The following is a 26,399-nucleotide window of genomic DNA, read 5'->3' on the forward strand; positions in this document are numbered from 1 at the left end:
AAGAAACCACGTTGTCAAATTGCTTCATCTCTATAACTGGCTCAAGGTGATCAGTTAATTAACCTCCGAGTCGAATTTGAGACTTCATGTTAGTAAGAACGATTAAAAAACACCTAGTTTAAATTTAATCTGCCGTCTAATTTAGAAGGTAAGCAGCAATCTCATTTCTTTATATTAAACATGTCTTTCGTCTGCAAGCAATATTTCGTTATTTAGAATGTGATCATGCCTCTGGGTGTTTTACAAATATAAAGATAAGAAGTTAAGGTTTTATAATAAAGGTTTTCTGTTTGAAAAGTTAGGGGAACCCTAATTCTTGGACATGCCCAACATGGAACATTGGAAAAATCTAGCAAATAACAAGCCACTAAATGTAATTTTTTCCTGACCAGAAGATGGCAGTCAATACATAAAGCTCAGAATGAACATTTCCACACAACAGAAAATGGACCAACACTTTTGCTTGGCTCTGTATTAGTTTGTGTTTAATATAGCCAGAAACCGTCTACAATAGATGGTCATCTGGTGTCTTGGTGATTTATGTACAATGGCCTAATTAAATCCTGTAAAGCTAAAATATTCACTGACAATATGGCCCAGCTGCACAAGCAAGACACAACTACATTTCACTTTACTCACATTAAGAATCTTGTATCATTGGCTGTGTCAGAAAACTAAATGCTGCCTTTGGAGGACGCATTCCAAGGTAGGAAGGCATCAAGCATCTTTCATATGTAACCCCCTTTATTTTTTTAGACAAAAAGATTTTCAGGTGACACATAGTTTGAACTTCTTTTGCCTAACTTCCAGTTTTCACCTTTTTTGTTATATGCTGTGCAATTTTAAATGACAATTATCACAATCAATTATTACACATTGATTAGAAATGTTTGTATATCTTATCCCAGTGGAGTTTTAAAAATCTTAATTTTCCAGGTCAACACTGCCCTCTTTGGGTCGGTAAGGAGCATTTTCTTTGTTTTATGGCTTTAAAGGGGTGGTAAACCACGATTTCACTTTTCTAACTTTAGCTAGTGTGTAATGTTGCTGTTTGAGCATAAACAACATCTGCAAAGTTACAACGTTCAAAGTTTAAAGCAAAGGGAGATATTTGCTTTTAAAGAAATCAATTTCTAAGGACTACAGCAAACGGCCGGTAGGGACTACCAGACATTCCTCCAGGGTCTCTGACATCACCAGCCCCAATATTTACATAAACCCCTCCTCCGAGAATATTAAATAAGGGGGGGGGGGGCATTTTGTATCGCCGCAGGGAAGCGTTGTTGTGGTATAGTTAGTAGGCTTGAGTGTTGTTGCCGCAATGCCGACGAAACGCTGTTATTTTCATCCGGATTGCAGGTCCACTTTGTTCAGCCTTCCTAGGGACTGGGGTGGGTTGCAGTGCGTTTAACATACAACATGTTATATGCACAACAAGCGTGCGCGGCTCCCGCTGCACATTTCACGGAGGAAAGCTTCCACAATCTTCGCGAGTTCAATGAAGGATTTGCACAACGGCTTGTCCTGAAAGATGATTTAAAAACAGAAGCTGTTTAAGGGCCACAACCTGTAAGTATGATTTATTTAGTTTTCCTGTAATAGTTCGTATTGTTAATTGTACGTTGTAGCAAGGAAGTACACAGATGACAACGCTGTTTGGCTCTGCAAACCAGTTTGTTAAATGCTCATTCATACTTAACGTTATCCGACAAACACCTAACGTTACAAACTTTTTTTTAAATCTCAACTGCGAACTTGGCATTAGTGTAAATTATTCTTTGATTAGAGCTTTTATGTATTGTTTATCTACAGGCATGCTAAACATGGTTCTGTGTTTGATTTGGCTACTATAGTAAAGCCAATGTTTAGTGTTCGTTTTGGGTTAATAGTTCTTGCGACAGATATTTGGCTATAATCGTTCTAAAAATACAGAAGTAACAGTGCCATTCAGTAGCGATCACTATAGATCCACAGTCTTTACTCTTGAGGACTGAACAGGTTCTGCTCGATCATCTTCACTAAAATTGTCTGGGTCTGATTCAGGCTCAAATTGGTATGGTTTTATTGACGCCATTGTTTCTAATACTACCCAAAGCACAGTCTACCGGTAAAGGTAAGGGGCGTGACGTTTCCGACAAACGTGCACTCGGCGGTTAGCGAATCAGAACACACTGGGCCAGCTAACCAATCTGAGCCCATTGCGTATTTTTGAGGGACTGGCTTCATACAACCATCAGACCGTTTTTACAAGGAGGGACAGAGCAGTGTAGAATAAAGGTAAAATATATGAAAAATAATGCAATTTTTTAAAAACGAAGCATGAACACATGTTACAGTGCACCCCACAAACACAATCAAGCCTTCGAAAGAATGTGTTTTACCACCCCTTTAAAGGGTTAGTTCACCCAAAAATGGAAACTCTTTCATTAATTACTCACCGGCACCGCCGTGTTGTTCCAAACCTGTAAAACTTTCTTTAATCTTCAAAACACAAATGAAGATCTTTTTGATAAACTCGGAGAGCTTTCTGTCCCTCCATAGACAGCTACGCAACTGACACTTTGAAGCTTCAAAAATACCATTAAGAGATCATAAAAGAATCCATATGAATTGAGTGGTTTAGTTAAAATTTTATTTTCATTTTTGGGTGAACTATCCCTTGTGGTGTGTTTCAAACTAGAGCAAAGCACTAAGAGCACTAACACTTCATAGTCATGCACAAGTTCTTCTTTAGTACAGAACCAAAACTGTAAACATTTTATCATTGTATTAAAATTTGAGCTGCAGAAGGCCTAAATTTCAGAAGTTAGCTAAATCATATTTCAATATTAAAAAAAAAAAAAGATTTTTAAATAATAAACAGAAACAGACTTGGAAATAAAAGTCATGCTTATTGACATTAACATACACTTTATTCATATCAAGTCTTTTTTTTTGTTGTTAAATTTTTAAAGACATAAAATTAAATACAGAAGGCACTTACAAAAATTGTTAAATTATAGAAACATAGTAACATGGATTAAAAATAATCTAAAAAAAAAAAAGGACCAGAGATAGCGCCACATGGCAGCCTTGTACAGTACATCTCAAGTAAAATCTACAGAGCGCTAATCTAAGTACAGTATAAAGAGGATTTATTGTTATTAGTTTAATGCCCCTACTAGGTTTTCATACATAATTGAATCATTTGAAATACAGATAGCACATAACACATTTGTTTTTGTCACTAGTAAGTGGTTCTTGTTTTTGTTGCGATTTGTTTTAAACATTAGGCTTTGTGGTTTCTGCACCGAAGGAGTACTGGTACAGCTCAATCAAGCGGTTGGCCTCCCTCTGTCCTGACAACAAAGCACCATGGGTAGTGGAATAGTATTTTCTATGAGTGGCCTCCCCAGCAAACAATACCTGTAGAGGCTTTGGATAGAAGAAAAGAAAAGAACAACAAAGTTAGCTTGACCAAACATATGCTCTACAACATGACTGCCCTAGGGCCCAGTAGGCTATTTTTAGCATGAGTCTCAATCTTTCCGATATAGAAAAGTGAGGTCTCCACTCTCCAGCCTCTTGTTCTTTTTGTGTGCTCTGCGGGATCAGACTGTTCCTTTCAGACATTTAATTGGCCTGAGCATGTTGGTGTGAGTATATGTGTGTGTGCTTGTTTGGCCCGTGTACAGCCCAACCTTCTCACCTGACTCAAATTTCAGTCTCAGCACTCCACAGCTCAATATGACACATTTAAAAAACGACCGCGCAAGCCACTTGGGTCAGCCTGACTTTAGAGCAGTCAAGGGAAATCTGAACAATGCCAAGAGGTGAAGGGGCCATGTGTGGTTCTAACAAGATGAAAATGTCTTTGAGTAAAATAATCAGAAACAAGTCTGAAAGAACTTGAAAGAAGAAAAACGAGACAGTTTTGGATGGTAAAAACTATGACGGGAAAAATCTTCTGTCATTTTCGTCAACGAATAAAGACGAGACTGCACTGTTAGGGAGGGACGATTAGGGAAGAGCGGTGCTGTTGTGCGTTCTACAGGCTCACGAAACAACGCTTCAGAGCGGTTCGCAATCCAGCCTGCAGCACTCCTGTAAATAACTGAAGCCTACGCGCCTCGATCGCCCCCAGGTGGTTGGTCCCAGTATGATTCTAATTCCGTGAAAAGTCAGCGGATTCTAATTAGGGTTGGGTATCGTTTGGGTTTTTTTCGATTCCGGTGCCAAACCGATACTTATAAAACGGTACCGGAGCCTAAACGGTTCCTAAAGCGATACTTTAAAAAAAAAAAGGCCACAAAACGAGGTGGATGACATTAAATGGCTTTTTATTTTATTTTTTTTATTTAAATTGAACCATTTATTAAAAGTTTAATGTATACTTAAATGTATGAATATAAATAAATACAAAACACAATTTACTTATTTACAAATTATTATTGACTTATTCACAGTAAAACCTAAGCCACCTAACCCAACTACAACAAGCCTAATATAACTCTAAATAACAGTTACAGTAATAACAGCAGTCGTCTGTGTTCTTGCTCTGCTACAAACCAGCTTCAAGCTTCAGCTTTATTTTGAAATATGATCATATTCTCTGGCTAAATATTTTAGAACGCATCGCCTTAATGTTTCTCACATGACACACAGCAGCCGCAATAGCGCTGACAGCTCAGCTGTATCGGGTTTATTTCGTTTTTTCTTTTTATTTAAAATATTCACAAACTTCTTAACTGTGTCACAAACTATCTGATATTCGAATGTGTGAGTGAATGTGTGTTAGTTGATCTATAAAGCGCAATGGGCGGCGCCATGTTAGTTTGCGCCTCAGAATCGGATCTGTCGGATTTACAACACTTGAGTTCATTCTCGTCTCACGAAATACATGAAAGTAAGTGACCAGTGAACTGGAAGAAGAATAGAGTAAACTATATAGTTAGGCTACTATATAATGTGCATGTATCTGGTGTGAATAAAACACGTAACGTAGTCAAGTTATAACCGTCTGAAAGGATTGTCATAGCCGCTTCCATAGACATCAGTGTGTGTTTTTTGCTAGTACTTATGAGCATTTAAATGTCTGAAACCTGAAATAAACATGATGTGGTTGAAAACACTGAATAGTTGTCATGAGTTTTGATGTGACCAGCGCTGAGCGTCTGTCTCTGGCTCAGCCAAAGCACGAAAGCACGTTTGAATTTGGTACCGAAATGAGGAACCGAAATCTGCGTTCTGATTCGGTCCGGTACATACCGGTTATATGAGTACCGGTGCTATATTGGCACCGGGTTTCGGTACCCAACCCTAATTCTAATGGACGCGAGATAAACTAAACAATCAAATTACACTTCATATAATTTTTTCCCAAAGTTGCTTTCTGTCATTTTAGGCAGTTTTTATCACGATGATTTCATTTCAAGTATTCGTTTTTTTAAATAACTTTGGGGGGGATGTGACGTCATGATTAACAGCTGAGATTGACGGCTTCTCTGAATGAAGTTGTCACTGAGGCACCAACTGACTTTTTGCGGGATTTTCGGGAGGTGAGTGGAGCTTTAGCTTTAACCTCTACATTTCCATAACTGTTTATTTCCCACCAACATAATGAATTATGTGTGGGCGGGCTTTTGATATCGCGCCTCTACTTCCTGCTCTCTATTGCGCAGATTCCGGTCCCGAGATCACAACTGCACAGACTCTGTCCCAAATCTGCGCAAGATGTCAGCGCCATATTCTGACATCCGGAGGCTTCAGTTACTTCAGCGGAAGCCAATGAAGTTGCGTCGTCCATATTTTTTTACGGTCTATGCCAGGGGTGTCCAAAGTCCGACCCGCGGGCCCAATGCGGCCCGGGGATGAATTTCAAACGGCCCGCTGCGTGTCTATTAAAATATATTATATGTGGCCCGCCATGGATAATTTACAAATCGTGCAGTTTCACGATGTCAACGCAAGGTGGCAGTACTAGATTTTAGGCCAGGGAAACAGCGCCCAAAGTGGAACGAAACAGCGCTGCTTGTGCTCTGCGCAACTCGCAAGCTCTGACCGGCTTGACTCTGTCTGAACAAATGTGTTTACTTGCTGAGTGTCTCGATTACGCGCCCACTAAACAGCCCGTGAGAAGTGTTCGAGTTCGGCGCAGAGGTCTCCGGTACAAGCTGCGAATCTCTCTATGATTTGATTTGATTTAAATCCAGTTAAACAGCACTGACTTAATCAACAACACTAACGTGCAAATCAGCTGAGCCGATTCAGTTAAAATACTTTTCAAACAACAATTCGGCAACATTTATCATGGATTTACTGTGGTAACACCTGTAACCGTGGTAATTTGTCAGAAATGTAGGTTAATATAAAATTTTATTTAATTTGTAATGTAGACATTTATTAAATGAGTAATAAAGGCCAAATTGCAGACTATTTTTGTCATAAACTTGCAGTTTTGTGCATTTGTATTTATATATTATGTTTATAGACTAAATACCTTAAAGCCATTCTAGATATAGAAAGATATTTTTTTTTTTTTACTTTTTGCCTTGTGTGCACTGCAAAAAATGCTGTCATTTAGTATTTTTGTCTTGTTTCTAGTCTAAATATATCTAAACATTCTTAAATCAAGATGTATTTACGAGATAAGTTAAATGATATTAGATATTTTTTCTTGTTTTCTGGAAAATAAAATGAAGCTGAAGTGAGTTTTTGTTTAAAACAAGTAAATATATCTGCCAATGGGGTAAGAAAATTTGTTCTGTTTTGAATCTTGTTTCTGTCCCAAACAGAAACAAGATTATTTTTCTAATCCATTTGCAGATAATTTAGTTTGTTTCAATCAAAAACTCAATTCATTTTGATTTCCCCCCCCCAGGAATCAAGAAAAAATATGTAATTTTCCTTAGTAAAAGCATCTTGATTTAAGAATTTTTAGATATTTGGACTGGAAAAAAGACAGAAATACCAAGTAAGAAAAGTATTTTTTGCAGTGTGGTTTTACCTAAATAGAGCACTTATTAAAAATAGAGCATTTATTAAATTTAAATAAGAAAAGGGACTGGCCCCAGGGTATGTCCACAACATCGAATCTGGCCCCCTTTAAAAAAAGTTTGGACACCCCTGGTCTACGCGATCAATGAATAGCGTACATTTATGCCAGATCTTTTCCTTCCCTTCGCCTTCTCTATTAATGTGCTCGGACACAGAGCTCTGTGAACAGCCAGCCTCTTTTGCAATGACCTTTTGTGTCTTGCCCTCCTTGAGCAAGGTGTCAATGATCGTCTTTTGGACAACTGTCAAGTCCCCATGATTGTGTAGCCTACAGAACTAGACTGAGACCATTTAAAGGCCTTTGCAGGTGTTTTGAGTTAATTAGTTGATTAGAGTGTGGCACCAGGTGTCTTCAATTTTGTACCTTTTCACAATATTCAAATTTTCTGAGATACTGGGATTTTCCTTAGTTGTCAGTTATAATCATCAAAATTAAAAGAAATAAACATTTGAGATATATCAGTCTGTGTGTAATGAATGAATATAATATACAATTTTCACTTTTTGAATGGAATTAGTGAAATAAATAAACCTTTTGATGATATTCTAATCGTATGACCAGCACCTGTAGATGTTTTTGTGTTTTCGTGTTTTTGTGCGCTTGAACGGTCAAAAACACAATTTTTACGTATTCAAGTAACAGTCGGTTATGTAATGCTTAAATGCTCAATTAATGCATTACAATTGAACTAAACTCATTAGAATTTAGTCGACTAAAACCATTCAGGTGACTAAAATATGACTAAAACTAAATGGCATTTTAGTCAAAAGATTATGACTAAAACTAAATAAAAAATTTGCTGTCGAAATTAACACTGGTGAAGTGCCTATTACAAAATTTGCTTTAAAGGTGCAGTAAGCGATTTCTGAAAATACTGAATAACTTTTTTAACTGTTATAACTGTTTTTCTATTTTGCTTTCATAATTTATTTCACTTATACAATAATCTGCCAAGTGTCTTCTTTAAAACAAGACCAACCTCAGGTCTATATTCCAAAGCATTCTTGAATTACAACCATTTAAGTTTAGAGAGACATGAAAATGCACTATGCGCAAAAAAACAGTTCTTCTCAAAATTCCATTCCTGAAAATCATAGCGATCAGCCAAATTCAGATAACCATAACTTTTGTTTTAGACAAGCCATGAAAGAAATACATTTGGAAAGGGCTTGACCCCAGCTTTCTAAAGCTGTAAGAGGTCAAATTTCATAGATCACATCCTTGTTGTTCATTCGTCATCTTCACTTTATTTTCTGCGAAGCATTATTTTGCTTTGCTTTTGCTATGATAAAATGACATCCACTCTTGCATTGTGGGGGGGGGGGGGGGCAATTAAGGGAGGGGTGTGTTTGCTCGGGTTGATTTCAACTATCAACTGTTCAACAATGATTCTCAGAAATGGCTTGCTGCACCTTTAAACTCAGTGGAAATTTCAACTCACCGGAGCCTTAGTGTTCTTAATATAAGGCAGTGGCTCAGCTAGCCTCTCCACATCTCTGCCACTGGAGCCCACTTGAGTGAATGAGTAAGAACCTCGGATATAGGGGTTACTGCCCCACGAGGAGCGCAGGATCCGCCTTGGCTTAGGAATATTCTGGTTCCCTGATGGAAACATCAAACATATGAAAATAAATGGACCATTGATTACTATACATTACTAATTGATTTGTTTGAAAAAAGAGTAAATATGTGCTTGGTAAAATGTAAATTTGCAGAGAGTTTGTACAGAGATCCATCTTTTTAAAGTGTACGTTAAAAGTGTTTTATGCTGATCTGTGTTTGTTTTAGTGGTATGGATTTAGTAGGCATGTGTTGATTGATGAACAAGGGTAGTTAGTCTTAGGTCATATAATTACAGAAATTAGGGGACCTTTCAATTATCTGTGATAAGGTGTGACCAAATCCAATTTCAGGGGAGGGGAACCTGCTGTGGCTCTGGATTAAAACAGACTGACCTAGTTAGGGGGCATTCCAGCCTGTTGACGTAATCTACAGAGAATGTGTGCATTGACCCTTATGTCTGACTAAGTGTTCTGTCATGAAAGGGTTACAATAGAAGAGAAACCAGAGTTGTTTACAGTACAATGTTTCACACAACCCTGGAAACTTTAGAGCCCTTGTCTACTTTACCCTGACTTTAACAAAGGTCCTTTTTATGTCCTTATTTAACAGGTGCATGTGCTTTCTTGTCACTGAGAAATATAACTTATAAGCATGACAAGACGACAACATTAACTCTTTCCCCGCCTTTTGCCAGCCAGCGCCAGCGTTTTTGATCATTTTCACAAAAGGCCCCGAGAATAATGTTGTTTTAGGGATATCTGAACATGCAATTTATCAAAAGGAAGAACAGAGCTGCTGTTTTTTAACAAAATTTTAGCTATTTTTAATTAATTAATACCTATGGAAGTTGAGTGTTACCAGCTGAACACTGGTAACACAGACTATCGAAGCAATCATAGCAGCCCCACTTTATATTAAGTGGCCTTAAGTACTATGTACTTACATCAAAAAATAAGTACAATGTACTTACTGTGTTCAAATTGTTTTGCAAAACACGCTGATATTGAGGTGGGATACGGGTAGGGTTAGGGACAGGTGTGGTGGTATGGGTAAGTTTAAGGGTAGGGTTAGGTGTAAGGGAAGTGTCAACTGTGTAATTACAAATGTAACAACAGAAATAAATTACAGATGTAATTACACGCAGGTATTTTTTAAAATGTAAGTACAATGTAAAAACATGTATGTACACAATAAGTGCATTGTATCAAATTATTAATTATAATGTTAGTACATAGTAGTTAAGGCCACCTAATATAAAGTGGGTCCAGCCTAGCTATAACCAAAATAAACTAAGCCGGCCGACGCTCGTCCCAGCCTTTAGAGCCAAAAGGTGAGAAAATCTTATTTTTTTTGTCATAATACTTTGTCTTGATCAGATTCAGGACAATGATCAAAAGATAGATGGAGTCGATTGAGTCAAAGCTCATCCTGGGTCGACATTTCATTCAGTAACATTAGGCTGTTTTTATTCATTTGCTGTTTAATGATAATCACGTTATTTTACATATGTAGCTGCTTACATTAGGGCTGGTCTGAATACCATTTTTTGAGCTTCGAAGCTTTGGTAGTAATCAACATCAAATACTCTAAGCTTTGGAGGGAATGGGCTGGGCATATTCTTCTCTCTAATAAAGGCAGGAATCTGGAGAAGCGGCGCACCTCACGCTTATATGCTCCGAGAACGGACACTGACGCGCACTCACTAGATACAAAACACACAGGTCTGTTATGTCCCAGTTTGATACATTATAGTAGTAAAAATAATTTTGTTCAGTTAGAGAACAGATTAACTACAATTAAAAACTGAGCGTGCAGTGTGAGCCGAACGAGAGTCGCTGCACAAACTGCAGCAGGAGTCAGATTTCATTCATCACGAGAGTGAGGAGCTGAATGACAAGATCATCGCGGAAGATTTGGTTTCAAAGCGGAATGTAAAAGCGCATATTTAAGGGAGTTTGTCATTGTACTGTTTTATTGTTGTGTTTTTCATTAAGAATAATAGGCTAATGAACCCACAATTCAAGCAACACGCCGAATTGGCAAACCGAAAGTAAACTGCGCACGGCTGCACTGTCATTCGTTCACAGCCGCTCAGTCCACAAGCACTGCAATGTGACTGTGAGGGAAAATGTTCTCACCGTCACATAACTAAAGGATAAAAAGGCTAATACATTTTGATTCTATTGTTCTATTTTCCACAATGTCAAACCAACGCAGCTTAACCCAAAATACAAGCTCAGGCTTGCGCTTCTTCCATATAAGCTTGTGCAGTTGTGCGCTCTAGACAGAGAATACTCCGTTGCAGGGAACACTAAGAAGAGGCAAATATATTTATTAAATATAATGAGGTTGGGTTCCTATTTAACTGTCCATCCTATAAAAAAACTGCTAGGCTATAAAATAATTGTAAAAAAAAAAAGAGCTTACATATGCTATCGCTTGTTTCTGCTTCTTTTTCTTCACGTCTTTTGATTGTGAGATTCAGTACTCTTTCAGAAGATGTGTCATAGTGCCCCCTTCCGTAAAACAGTGAGAACACGGAAAGGCGGAAAATGCCATCATTGGCGGGGAAAGAGTAAATATTAGGGGTGGCACGGTTCACAAAACCCGCGGTTCGGTTTGTATCACGGTTTTAGGGTCAAAGTTTTCGGTTCTGTACGGTTCTTGTTTGATGTTTTTTTCTACTCCAGAAATTTACTTCAGCATATGATATATAGCTTAATTATCCACAATTTAGGATACAGTATTTAAAAAAAATGGGTATATCATGTAGAAGTTGTTTCCTAACTGGCTGTCTCCTGTTTACTCTGTCTACCGAGTCTGACACATTAATTTTGATCAGAACAATGCACTGTGGCTGACCTGATTAACATGAAAAATAAAAATTTCACCATGAAATCATGTAGTGAAGTGTTCCGTGTGTTTCACAATCACCCTGACATCCAGCGCTGTGAAAAAATTATAAAATACAAGAAAACACAACACTGCCAGAAGTTTTTGCCCAAACTTCAAAGGCCTGTTTAAATTATTAAAACTAGAAGCATATCTTAACTTTAATGTTGCATTTATCATGTGAACTACTTGTATGTGAACTATGTTATATGCATGTGTGTTTGGGACAGAGGGTAACACGGTCGCATTTGCAGCAGATATGCTGCCCATCATAAATCAAAGCACGACACAGACAGGGGTCGGAGGAGAACACCGGAAACTGTGACAATGGACAATATTCGTCTGTATTTGCAATAGGCCTATACGAGCGGCACGAGCTGCGGTTCAGCTGCGCGAGACAAACGCTGCCAGTGTGTGAATGCACAACGGGCATGCGCGCGGCGCCCGCTCTCCGTGTGAAGCCGTTTTACGACGCTGGTGCATCCTCCAACTCTGGGCAGCCTTCCTTATCTCTCCCACTTGCCATTTCTACACGTGACGTGACCTGCAGCACTCCACTTTTACTGTCTTTTACTTCTTTTACTGTATGTCCAGACATATTCTTATTTTGCGTGAAAAGGACACCCGCTGTCTGAGGTAACATACGGGCACGAGGCTACATTGCGCATGCGTCGAACCGTGCCGCACACACGCTCCGAACCGAGACAGGCGAACCGAACGGTTCGGATGTTTTTTCCTGTACCGTGCCACCCCTAGTAAATATAGCCAGTTAAATGTGCAAAACACTTGACTCTTTGTTTGGATGACAAACTTGATTACATTAAATTGCTAAACCCAAATCTCCTGTCAGCTGGAAATTATCCACCTTGATTGTTATCCAAGTGCAGCTCTTGCAGACATAACAAAATGGGGGATTATAAGAATAAGGGATTCATTATGCAAACCACATTAAACAATGGTCTTTTGTTAATGACAAACGGCAAAAGAACTGTCAACAATAAGTCTTAGTGGTGGGAAACAGGGAGTCTGCAATTCAGTGAGAGATTAAAAGAGGTGTAATTGTCTTGCTTTGTAACACCCTGATTAGAGATCAGTTTAAACAGGATTTCACCCAGATACTAAGAATCTTGGATAGTATTGTGGAAACTTGTATAATTACAGTGAAAGAATTAGTGTTACACTTGCTGACCTGTGAACTGGCGTAGTAGTTCAGTGCATATCTCCGCCACAGTCTCGTCGTCACACCTTTCCATGCGCAGAGCCTCTTCACCGCAGATCCAGCCGCTCAACATGTGGCCATAGCGCTCAGGCGGATACAGCACATCAAAGCTGCAGATCTTTCGATACCACAGCTCTTCTGGGTATGCCTGGCTCTCCAGTTGTGCCTCGTCCTCCCAAACAAACTGAATGCTGTTGCACTCGGGGCTCCAGAAGGGCTCTGCGAACTCCAGAAAGATCTTGTCGGTGGTACTAATGCCCAGTTTCTGGATGGCCTGTGCTTTGTCTTGTGGCAGGCCCGGGGAGAAGAGAGTCTCATGAGCTTTCTTCAGGAACCCAAGAGAGGCCGTTACGATCACATGGTCTGCCAGCAGACACTCTGCGTCTTCGCACTCCACACAGACTGGAGAAGGGCAGGGTCGTTGGTCCTGGTTATGGTCAGCCTGGTCGTCAATTTCCTCTGCATCCTGGGAGCTGCAGTTCCAATGGATGCGGCGGACAGGCTTGCTGAGGCGGAGGACACGACTTGGGATGTCCTGAGCCAAGATCTCAACGACTTTAATGAAACCAACAGGAATGACATGGTGAGCGCCGGGAATCTCTGTCCACTCGCCAAACTCGCTTAGAGACACTTCATCCATGCTGGGGGAACTGCTTTCACAGCTTTCCACCTGAGGCACAAAAGAAGATATTAAGAAATAAATTGAGCATAAACTTGTCTTACCAGCATCTTGCTGTTAAGGTACTTCTAGCCAATAAAACTAAATATCAACATATTTAGGTAATGTGACTATTCACTTTATGTATAGCCTTGTATAGCTTCATTTACTGCTTGCTAAACACCATATACTCTAAGGTTACTGTTTCAAATGATATTGCTGTAAATAAACACAAGCAGACATAGTCTAGAAGGCATATAGCCAGCTGAGTGCTTTTTCTGGTCCTGCCCCTTCTTCCCAGAACCTCTAGCATTACAAGATGACATTCAATATCTGTCCTACGTTTACGTCAATAATCCAGAGCTTTTAGTACTATCACAATTTCTATGAATAGCCTGACCAAACAGTAGTGTGAGATTTTAAGTTTAAAGGATTGGTTCACTTCAAAATGAAAATTTCCTGATATTTTACTCACCCCCATCATATCCAAGAACTTTCTTTCTTCTGTCGAAAAGAAAGTACGTTTTTTGAGGAAAACATTACAGGATTTTTCTCTCCACCATTGACTTCCATTGCAGCCAAAATGTTGAAGGTCCAAATCAATGCAGTTTCAAAACGCTTCGAAAGGCTTCAGAGGCTCTGCGCGATCCCAGGCGAGGAATAGGGTCTTATCTAACGAAACGATCAGTCATTAAATTATTATTTTTTTAAATGAATATACTTTTTAACCTAAATTAGTTGTCTTGCGCTGCTCTGCGCTCGCCAGTGATTGCGCAATGACGTTGAAACCATCACACTAGATGTAGGCGGAAGTACAGCCCCAAACGAACGTGCGAGGACTAATACAAACACCCTTTACCAAAAAACACTCCATCTTCAACTTTAAAATCATCCAACATCGTTGTTTTACCTTTTTTTTTTGCTACAGGGCATTTGTATTAGTCTTCGCACGAGCACTTTGTAAACACGGGGCGGTGCTTCCACCTACGTCTAGTGTGACTGCGAGCGCAGAGCAGCGCAAGATGAGCAATTTAGGTTAAAAAGTATATTCTTTTTTTCCTTTTTTTATTGAAAATGACCGATGGTTTAGCTAGATAAACCCTATTCCTCGTCTGGGATCGTGCAGAGCCTCTGAAGCCTTTCGAAGCGTTTTGAAACTGCACTGATTTGGACCTTCAACATTTTGGTTGCAATGGAAGTCAATGGTAGAGAGAAAAATCCTGGAATGTTTTCCTCAAAAAACGTATTTTCTTTTCGACTGAAGAAAGAAAGCCATGAACATCTTGGATGAGATGGGGGTGAGTAAAATATCAGGAAATGTTCATTTTGAAGTGAACTAATCCTTTAAATCATACAAATTGTGAATACAAGCCAATTGTGAGTCTAGGTCAAAGTGTGGGAAATTATTAAAACCGTAGTATTTTTGGAATCCACACCTCTGTGGGCAGACGTCTACAGTTTTGCATTTCACAAGACAAACTTACTGTTGCAACAGAGTGGGAAGTATGCATGGCAGTAAGATTGACATCAATGTTGTTTTACATAGGTTAGGACACATGCAGTGTGTTTCATGTTGTCATAGATTTGCAATAAATCTGCATATGACAGGAATTCAGCTATTTCCTGGAGTGGCTTGTTACGGAGATGCAAATGTGATGCCACAAGTCTAGTTGCAAAATCAGATTTAGAGAGGAATATCTTGATTTTTAACTATCCTATGAGTAAACAAACCATGATTTGCTTATGAAAAATCTCTCTTAAGACATTAATGCCCCGCCCACCTTGAGGTACTGTTGTAGCATAGATAACTTAAGTTTCTTGGTGCTCTCTGAGTCATAAGGATCGAGCATGATCTTCTTGCGCAACACATCTCGTGTGAAGATCCCCACACTGTTTTGACTCTCGGCTCCAACAGGCTTTCCGTTCTGGAAGAACTCTTGAGTCAGCTCGTACACCTGCTCAAAGGAGGTTGTTCGACAAGATTAAGAGAGAGAGATCCTAGAGTCAGATCATGATCATGGAGCTGTCCTTACCACAAACAAGGGTTTTATTGCATTAGTTAAGCTGGGGCCACACTAAAAGATTTTTAAAATCGTATAAGAAATCATAGATTTAACCGTTTTGTGTATAGAGTGCCACGATGTGATCAGGAAAGCACACCACACACTAAAAGATTCCATTCACAAACAACAGAGAATCTGTGAATGAATTTCGTCTGTGAACACGGAAATCTCGCAAAATCTCTCACATCAAATGTGATTTTAAAGTAAACGAACATGGCAGACGACCGGCTAGAAGATGCTTCTGCTTATAGTGTATGGACTGTTTTTTACAGGAAATTCCATACACTCTATGGAGGGAAAAAATTTAAATGTTTAGATGAAGTCATGGAGATGGTGTGAACATGGACTTTATATGTTACAGTCAGCTCACTTTCTGATATTGGGTATTGTTTCGTTTCACTTGATAATCTCCAGAGCGTGCACGCGTTTGTCCTTCAGGTTCCCCCCACACAATAGGATTTCTGACTCGAGATTGACTCCGTCGTTCTCCGATTCAGTCAATCAGTCACACCACAGGAAAATCTGATAAGATAATCTGTAGGACCATCAAGATAATCGTGACTTTACCTAGGAACGTCGGAAGGGGAGAAATCGGCCCAAAATCACCACGGATATCTTGTAGTGTGTACCCAGCATAAGTCTGGATGGAATACACTATGGTCAAAAATATTGCATTACTTTAGGGATAGTTTAACAAAAAATTTACTCATTATTTTGTTTTTCCGAAACTAATATTTTGAAGAATGTCAGTAAATCAAACCGTTTTTGGTGACCATTGTATGAAGGAAGAAAAAAACAATACATTTTTGGCTGAACTATCCCTTTAATTAACTAGCCAAAATATAATTTTCATGACACTAGATGCAAAATATAAGAAATATTAGTCCCAAGCAAAAGACAGGGATCTTGCAAAACACTGTGAGAACAGCAGCTCAGGATGAGGTAACAACCACAGAACAGATGCAGTGCTCAACGCAAGGGTTTTTTTTCTACTGGCCTGGAATCCCCCCCACCCCTACCCCTCACCCCTATTAAACTTTGCATGCCGTCCAAGCTCCCCACCCCTGTTAAAAACGCATGTGACCACATTTGTCGTGGAAATGCTATACATTCTGAAGGGGTGCCGGACTGCAGTAAAGCACTGCATGCTCTTCATGTTAGCTGCTTAATACAAATGGAAGCAGAAATGCATCTTGGCAGACCACTTGTGATTAAGTCATTAAAAGCATGTTTTAATACCAGGTGAAAACAGGGCCATGATGCGTGTATTTATTTAAGGCTTATAATTCACAAGTGCTTGCACAAAACCAGGCACTCAGCTCTCTTTCATCACCTCATTGTACAGGTCACTGAATTCCTCCACCAGATCCTTCGGGATCCGCTTGCCGTTGTTGGTCTGGTAGTGGGCCACACCATTCTTGGCGTAGAGGCTGATGCGGCCCACACTCCTCTCCTCCTCTGTGGTGTGCTCCAGCAGCCCATTTTCCTCAGCCAGGTGGTAGATAGGGTTCCCATTTGCCCCATGTATCCAGGTTGCTCCGAGTTCCAAAGTGGTTTTACCTGTCGATAGAGGGAGATATTTTCTGATCTGAAAAAGGATGGCGATGAATTTGGACTTAGAAAGAATAAAAAGGATGCTGTCATATGACAAGACGGTTGTTCTCACCGTGCTGAATGCTTTGCACCCTGCCTCCGATACGGTCTGAGGCTTCTAGCACCGTGACATTGGTGAAGCCGTTTTCCAAGAGGGTTTTGGTGGCGGTAAGGCCAGCCAAGCCCGCACCAATAACTACTATTCGCGGTTGTCGATGTCTGCGTAGGGCTCTACTAAGAGGATCATCAGTGCTGTCTGAAGATATTTCGCAACTTTGCATGCCGTCCAAGCTCTTCTTCTAGGGAATCTGGGGAAGGGTGAGATGAGGAGAAACCATTTGAGCAAACACCAAGCCCTCAAGCAAGACTAATAATAGAGATTATTCACAGGAAAAGAACACATCAAAGATGCAGAACTTTACATCTTCGAGCATGTGGTTCAACGGACTGACTGCAACCTTAAATAACACTATTCACAAAATAATGTGTCTTATCTCCAACCTCTTGTGTATGAGGTGTGAGTGATTATATTTCCACTGCCGTGCTGAATAAGAATGCAGCTGAAGTGTAAGTTTGATTCTCGTTTTGTCTTCACCCACCTGAGAACACTGTGTCGGACAAGGCAACAGACTCACAACAACAGACTAGAGAATGTAAAATGTCAATCCATTACACAAGTGAATGGAAAAGCTCTGTATGTGGCTGTGAAAATAATTGCACTGTGATAGCCACAAGGAAATGAATGTGCTCCTCACATTTCCGTTCAGGCTTTTCAGGCAAGGTCTCCACACAAACACACCAGCTTATGTGTGACAGCCAAAAGAAAAAAGATGCACCTGATGTTGGACAGACCTCATAAAAGGAGTTTATTGTTTTAAGGACCTGAATGTGGGAAGAGTGATGATAATGGAACATTGTTATAGATACAGGATGTTATTATGGTGGACCAAACGGAACTTTTACTGTAATCTTTCCTCACATCAGAGTGAAAAAGTAATGTACCACTCTGGATCCAGCCACATGATCATACACAACCACTACACACACTCCTTATCTTTCAACATTGTTATTGTACCCAGTAGGCATAGACGCTCATATGCAATGAGGAAGAGATTAACAACTGTGAATGATTATGATTTGAATGAATGAAGTTGTGGCTACTATAGTCTCAGTCAGCACACACTACAATAACCTCCGGTTGGGAGTTTGCACAGGCCAAATTCTTCAACACGGTTTGTTATCAGACTGCAGGAAGGACAGGAAGGGCTGCCTGCGGCTTCTCTGACGCACAATGACAATCAGAACACTTATGGCGTTTTTTCACTGCATGGTATGGCTCGGTACGGCTCACTTAAATAGTACCACCCTGGTCGAGGTTTCAAGCGAGCTGTACCAATAATAAAATGTGATGAGATCACTGATCGGTCAGAGAGAATCGTCACTACCAGCGCCATTGGATTTGCGACACGAGACACCAAACCCGCTAGAAACAAACTTCTTCGTCTTGCAGATAAAATACTAATTCTTGATATCAACAATTCAATTTCAACTAGTAAAAACTCTTAATTCTTGATATCAGTAATTGTATTTTCACTAGTGAAATGTCACCATAGGCTGCCATTCAAATTCAATTCTTGATACCAAGAATTCATATCCTGTGAATGAATAAAAGTCAAAACAGCTTGACATACATCCACATGCAGAGAATCAAGAACACCATTCCATCGATATGCTCCATTGCTCCTGTGTTGTGCGTTTGCGTTGCGTTTATGATGTCATGGCAGCCAAGGGGGCGCAACTATAACGATCAGTCTATAATCCCACCCACTTTGAAGCCGTACTAAACTGCAGTGGAAAAGCAACCCGAGCCAAAGTAAAGCGAGCCGAGCCATGCCAAGCCGAGTCGTCCCACGCAGTGGAAAAGCGACATTAATTAACAGGTTTGCTAGCATGATGCATTGCATTGTGTGCTACTATATGAACGGCTTGTTTCCTTCTTAAAGGGTAACTAAACCTAACTAAACTTTTTTTAGTTAATGATCTGCAAGACTGGGGCATTATTAGTGCTGTTCATTGATTCGAGTAGGGCTGCCACTAACGACTATTTTTATATCAATTAATCTATCGACTAATTTATCGATTAATCTATCGACTAATTTTACTTAAAAACATTTAATTTTACTTGCAACGTTGGCCTTCAGTAGTGTACTATAAAAAAAGTATAAATGTAAACAAGCCCTTGACAAAATGTAAAACTAAAAGAGAATTTTTTTTAAAAGGTACAAATTTGTAAACCAACATAACAAAAAAAAGAGAATATCAGCAAAGGATTTTTTTTATATAGAATAGTGTTGTCACGATACCAAAATGATGACTTCGATACGATACCAGACTAAAATACCTTAATACTGAATCGATACCATGGCAAAAAACAGTAAAAGTAATTGAATAATATGACAGAACTTACTATTCATTGTTTTATCATTGTTTTAGGGTTAAAAAAACCTAAAAAGTCACTTGACCGGCATGTTCCTGCCCTGCCCTGCCCTGCTTCACACAGAATATTAGGTCCGGCCCTTTAAGAGCTGCACGGACCAAATTCATTGTAACACCCGATTTCTCATTCAACTCTGTATACGTTCACTAAAGACATATCCGACTGCGTTTACCCGAATACTCAGGAATATTCGGAACCCCGAATACCCGAATGTGCATTTTTACTTTTTTTTTTTTACCATTCAAACCCAATAATCCGCGAAACTGGCGCCGCGTTCTGTCTGAGTGAAAGGTGGCTGCGCGCGGTTCAGGTCGGAGTCCGGCAGCGTGCGCGAGCACGTCCCGGCCGCGCCGCACTTTTCTGTTGCTTTCTTTTTCCTGAGCTGCGCGTATATTAGACTGTTCTGCTTCGATTGTTTAGTGAATGGTGGAAGCAGAGCTCACACACGTTCTCACTCCTGCTGTCACACATCGATGCAGATTAAGAAATACTGCTTATTGTTTGCTGTCAAAGAAGTACTGATACTAATACAATTTTATATCGTACCCAACTTACCCAGTTGACTAAAAATATTGACGTTGACTAATTAAGAGCGTCGACCCAGTCGATTGTATCGACCAATCGCGACAGGCCTAGATTAGAGTAAATGCTTTGTTTTGTAAATGTTTTTGAAATATGGTGTAAAAACATCTGAGTGCTGCCCTCTTAAGGTTGAACGGTGGCTACTGCAGTTGAATTTTCCTATTGGACGTTGTTTGCCATCGTGATGTATGATGGCCCTTCAACGGCTCACTACCCACGCCCCTGGCACGAGCTCACCACTCCCTAATAACCACCCCCCCTACCCCCTCCCTCCCACTCAGCCCCGCCCTTGGTTCGGGACCTCTGTCTCTGCTGGGCTCTGCCCACTTTTCCAGTATTTTTTAAATATTGCCAGTGGGTGGAGTTGGGTTCTGATCAGGGGTTGTTACCCTTTAGAGAATTCACCTCAAGTGAATTTAGCCACGCATTTTAAAGGGTTAGTTCACCCAAAAATGAAAATTCTGTCATTAATTACTTACCCTCATGTCGTTCGACACCCGTAAAACCTCCGTTCATCTTCGGAACACAAATGAAGATATTTTAGTTGTAATCTGATGGCTCAGAAAGGCCTCCATTGGCACAATGCACGGTTCACTCTCAAGACCCTTAAAAGGTACTAAAGACGTTGTTACAAAGTCCATCTCACTACAGTGGTTCTACAATAACTTTATGAATCAACGAGAATAGTTTTTCTGTGCGCAAAAAAAACCTAAATAACGACTTACATAGTGATGACCGATTTCAAAACAATGCATCATGAAGCTTCGAAGCGTTACGAATCAGCGAGTCGAATCATGATTCGGATCGTGTGTCAAACCGCCAAACTGCTGAAATCACGTGACTTTGGCGATTCAACCGCTGAATCGACTTACTGATTCATAACGCTTCGAAGCTTCATGATGCATTGTTTTGAAATCGGTCATCACAATATAAGTCGTTATTTAGGGTTTTTTTGTGCACAAAAACTTTTCTCACCGATTCATAAAGTTATTGTAGAACCACTGTAGTGAGATGGACTTTGTAACGATGTCTTTAGTACCTTTTATGGGTCTTGAGAGTGTAAAGTGCATTGTGCCAATGGAGGCCTTTCTGAGCCCTCGGATTTCAACTAAAATATCTTAATTTGTGTTCCGAAGATGAACGGAGGTCTTACGGGTGTCGAACGACATGAGGGTAAGTAATTAATGACAGAATTTTCATTTTTGGGTGAACTAACCCTTTAAGGCCTTGAATATCAGTGGGTTTTAAATGTGTTTTGTTAAATATGTTTATGTTTCTCCTGGTTTACATTAAATATTCTGCGCCGAACACTTCCCACTAGATCTTGGAGTAGCGATGTTATTAGTGTAGTAACTGTGTCACGTTTTCGAGATAAACGGTCCGCGCAGGTCAAATGAGTAGAGCGGTTCTGTTCCGCTTTCGTTTGCCCTTTGATGTTTCTCATATATAACAGGACTGGCAGCTCTTCTCATTTGGGCACTGTGATGGTCACACCAGTGCGACCTCTAACAAAATATTGTCACACCAGCAGGAAAAAAGGTTGCAAAATGTAACCCTGTACTCTGAGCTTCAGACGCAGACATACAGTGAAGCAAGCTGGAAATCTCTGTGTGTGTGGCCTACAGCTTAAAAAAACAGCTAGACTATAGAGAAGCTTTCCGGCTGTATATATCCAAAATTACATGGTGAAGGCCAGCTTCAACTTCACATTTTTAAGCTGACCTTACACTATTTTTGTAATTTATTTTATGACTTAAGCAAAGCAATGCTTTTAAAGCAGCTTTTGTAAAGTTAGTTAGTTAGTGGCAACAGTGATAGTATGGTAAATCCCTGATTCTTGGATTAATACTTGTCTAGTGAATGGGTCCCTGTGCGAATGTGAGAGTGTGATTTCATCATGTAGGTCAAGGAGACATTTCCTGTTGAACTGAGAGAAGCAGTGAGGCATTTATCAATGACCCACAACCAGAAACTCCAATAAAAAGGACACTCTACAGCAGGGTTCCTCAAATCCGGTCCTTGAGGGTCACTGCCCTGCAGAGTTCTGTTACAACCCTTAATCAAACACACCTGAACAAGTTAGTCAAGTTCTTCAGAGTTAAAAGAAAATTGCAGGTAGAAATCAAATTGAGTTTGATCAGGGTTTGAGCCAAACGCTACGGGACAGTGGCCATCCAGGACCGGACTTGAGGAACTGTGCTCTACAGGGAGGTGGAGAGGTTCTTTGATGGGGTCCTGAAATGGAACGTTTTGGATAACCTCAGTGCAGCTGCAGGTCCTAACAACACCCGTTCCTATCTTATGCAGGTGAAAGAATGTGTGTGCAATGTTGATAAAACATTGGGCTTTTGTTCATGGAGCACATCAGAAGTTGCTGAAAGCATTAGAAACAGCTGTACCAAATAAAACAACTACATACGTTCACCTTCTAACCCTTTTTTCAATACAATGGTCATGGTTGAGAGGGTTTGTGTACGAAACACTGTATGCATGAGAAAGTCCTTGCCTTGTGGTACGTCTGGTTTCAAGGCAAATCCATGCGGATTCCATAGCGGAAAATGAGATAAAGTATGCAAGGCATGGTTTCCATTGTTCTGATCCTACATTAGATGACCCATATAGGGCTTTTTCTCAAACTTTTTTCAACAAACACTTATGCTCTGTGTTAGCATCAACTAGAAGTTTTGATGTTGAGTTCACGGTTGCCTCATTCCCATTAACTGGGGCTTTCGGATGTTTTCAAAAGTCTTATACAAAGATTGTGATATAATATGTTTGCACCATTTCTAAACAATGCTTCTCCGTCTGGTGATTTTGACCTTATTCACAATGCGTTAAGTAAAAAAACTAATCCAGAGACATTGCCTAACATAAAAGAGAAGTAGCTGATGTATCTTGGAATTCTCCCGTTTGAGCAACCTCAAATGGCACTATTCTTACTTCACTGTGGCTCAGATATGTTCTTGTTTTGCTGAACTACAGCCTGAAGCAATAGTACTTCTGCTTGATGGGATTTTTTTCCTTTCAGAACTCTTTTCACCTCCAGCCATCATGGACTTGAGTGTGATCCTTGTAGCAATATAATAACCACATTACATGTCCCGGCTCCTCACTTGCCGCAGATTAAGGGTGGGCTTTGGGGAGGGACACACTCTACATGACCTAGAAATCATAACCTACATCCTCTATAATGCCTGCCACTCACACATTGTAAGACATGTATGTATATCAGCACTGTACAGTTTTCCCCATATCCCACTCCACATCATCAGCATGGCGCATTAAAGGGTTAGTTCACCCAAAATTGAAAATTATGTAATTAATTACTTGTCGTTCCAAACCCGTAAGACCTTCGTTCATCTTCGGAACACAAATAAAGATCTTTTTGATGAAATCTGAGCGCAATTTAAGTACCACTTTCAAGGCCCAGAAAGGTAGTAAAGACATTGTTAAAATGCCCATGTATATCCAGTGGTTCAACCTTAGGTCAGACTCTTACTGTGCGTTCACACCGCCGCCGGCGAGAGCGTCAAAGTGGCCGGAAGTCATTCATTTTCAATGGGAGCCCGGCGGCGAGCTCCGTTTTGGACGATTTGAGCATCGAGGAGAGTTGAAATTAGGTCATCTTTATGGTAATGAGCTATGACGCGGTTCGGCGGCAACCGGCGGCAACCAATGGGAATGTAGTAGTGCTCCGCTTGAGAGGATTCCAGAGAACGCTGTGCTGTAAACTTTGGTTCCGACCACATTAGTTCCCAAGCAAAATAGAGGAGAGGTTGATCATGGCTGGTGTGGCGGGTTTGATAAGAAGACGCGCAACATTATTTATACACCACACAAGTGGCTTTTAATTGGTTTATTTCATTAGCAAACATGTAACTATAATTGTTACGTTCTTTCCATCGATCTGCTTTTTTTAACTTTCACATTTAAATGATTTCATGAGGTTATATTATACGGTTATACCCTACCTGATGTCAGTCTGCACAAATGCCGATCAACATGATTGTTTGCTTTGCAGCCCCTTTAAATGCAGTTTTAAAAAAGAACAAGCATTCGATCTACGTCAGAGCGGCAGCGCGTCCACGAATCTTTCTACAGCGGCGATGGCAGGGCGGCCAGAGCAAAGTTTGACGCTCTCGCCGGCGGCGGTGTGAACGCACAGTTACGCTGTTGATGTAGTGTAAACAGTGTTTCCAGATCGCTGGCTTACCATTGGCCGACACTGTTCACGTAAGCACCACGACGCATGCGCACGAGGCAACACTACGTCAACAGCAGTCTGACACCGACTAGAAGAAATTGTTCTATAAAGTCCTTATTTTTGTTTGTTTTTTTGCACACAAAAAGTATTCTCGTCGCTTCATAACATTAAGGTTAAACCACTGGAGTCACATGGACGATTTTAACAATGTCTTTACCTTTCTGGGCCTTGAAAGTGGCAATTCAATTGCTGTCTATGGAGGGGTCAGAGAGCTCTCGGATTTCATCAAAAAGATCTTTATTTGTGTTCCGAAGATGAACGAAGGTCTTGCGGGTTTGGAACGACATGAGGGTGAAAAATAATGACAGAATTTTTATTTTGGGGTGAATTAACCCTTTAAAGCAGATTGGAATTTTTAGAAAGACTTGCAGTCGAACTACAGGAACTATCTTTTTCGAGAAGATATCCTTCACAAAGCTGGCAGAGGTATTGCTATCCTGATGAGATGGAGATCTTGTAGCTTACAGGTTTTGAATACAAATCAGTTATTTAGCTTAAATTAGCCTATTATTATTATTATGCTCATTTAAAAAATATATATAGCCAACGATAATAATTAAAAAAAATAGCTGAGCGTTCATAAAACCCCGAAGCACTGGGTCATTTGAGTTGAGATAGCCTAAGTGAAGTTCGAAACAAAGTGCGTCCAGTGGAATCAGCGCTGCCACGTAACTACATACTGTCGCGGGCGAGTGGCCTCCAGTGATACGAAAATAAACGTCAACCTATGACATTTACCCAATACTATTTTTTTTATTTATTAAATCAACCTTTACTGTACCTTTTTCAGCTGACTGAACATTTGTCATCATTTATGTCCTAATATAACAGCACATTATAAGCTGCTGAATGAAAACTGAAATGACTGACAATGGACTGTGCTTTCAAGAAAAAACAACGGAGGAAAAAAAACGAAAAACACTGAAAGAAACACGTTCTCTCCAATATGAAAACGCTGATCAGTCCAACGAGTCAGTTTTGTTTACAATTGTTTGATTCACCGTAGCCTATCTCTGTTAACACGCACCATCAAAACACGCAATAATGTAGGCTAACGGTAAAAACACACACATCATCATATTTAGTATGGTCTTTACCTGACTTTATCGTCTTCAGCGTAAAGCGGAGAGAGATCCTCTGTTCTTTGTATAGCCTACTCGCAGCGTCTCGCTTTGTATTTATGTCTTGAAACCAGAAGCAGCCAGTTTAGCCGATGCCGCTGCCTCCTCGCTGAATAAATATGAGGATATGTGACGCTACCGCCACGAAATCAACACCGGCGCTCAGTCTTGGCGTGACTCACTGTTTGCCTCAGGGTCGTATGAGCTACACACAAAGCCCACCCTTCCTGTAGTGATGATCGAGTACAACTGGTTTTGTTCAGTCTTGTTAGATTACGCCAAACGCCTATACTTAAGCAAACAACCCAAATAGGCCGGTTGGATGAATCAATCAACAATTAAAATGATGTGTTCTGAAAGTAGGCTATAACATCGTTACTTTTAAGTCATGTGTAGTAATCTCTACATCAGTTAGGCTAATGATTCTGAAGTTATTAGCTAATGCAATTCATTCAAATATGCCATTAATAGCCTACTTTTATGATGAATATTTTCTAGGCCATATAGGCTAGGCTAACCTTAAGAAAAAAATATAGGCCTAGGTGATATTCATGATTTAAATAATCATTATATTTGTGAAATTATTTTTGCCTTAAGGCACAATATGTAAGATTTTTGGATTCAAATATCCAAAAACGAATAAAATGATACACCAAAGACGCTTTATTTTATGTGTTTTATTAGCCAGGTGAGCAACTGTTTGGATGCATTCATCGACAGAAGACTAACCATTGTTATGTAGCTCAACACAGTTAGTCTTTTTGTTTAAATCTGTTTTTCTGGTACCATGTTTTACCATGCCTAATATCGATCTAGCTTACTGCAGTGTGCAATAGTGTCTCATATAGCCGCCGAGCGAACGCACAGACTAGCATTATAACATTATAGCATAACAATAGTATTATAAAGAA

The 26,399-nt window shown here is 40.0% G+C and overlaps 1 protein-coding gene across 2 annotated transcripts; it reads right to left on the reverse strand.

Moving 5' to 3' along the window:
• Window positions 1–465: 465 nt before the first annotated feature.
• Window positions 466–25,739, reverse strand: smox (spermine oxidase). Of its 2 annotated transcripts, XM_079813404.1 has the most exons (7): window positions 25,465–25,739; window positions 17,098–17,332; window positions 16,765–16,991; window positions 15,150–15,323; window positions 12,681–13,380; window positions 8,478–8,638; window positions 466–3,414 (listed from the first exon to the last, which is right to left on the reverse strand). In XM_079813404.1, exons 2-7 carry the CDS (start codon window positions 17,303–17,305, stop codon window positions 3,262–3,264), a joined length of 1,623 nt encoding a protein of 540 aa, XP_079669530.1. In that variant the 5' UTR covers window positions 17,306–17,332; window positions 25,465–25,739; the 3' UTR covers window positions 466–3,261. The 2 variants fall into 2 exon arrangements, with proteins under 2 accessions (XP_079669530.1, XP_079669531.1); XM_079813405.1 differs by lacking the exon at window positions 15,150–15,323 and having other exon boundaries at window positions 2,608–3,414; window positions 25,465–25,640.
• Between the last annotated feature and the right edge of the window lie 660 nt (window positions 25,740–26,399).

Source organism: Gobio gobio, assembly GCF_949357685.1.
Source record: "Gobio gobio genome assembly, chromosome: 3".
NCBI classification, from domain to species: domain Eukaryota; kingdom Metazoa; phylum Chordata; class Actinopteri; order Cypriniformes; family Gobionidae; genus Gobio; species Gobio gobio.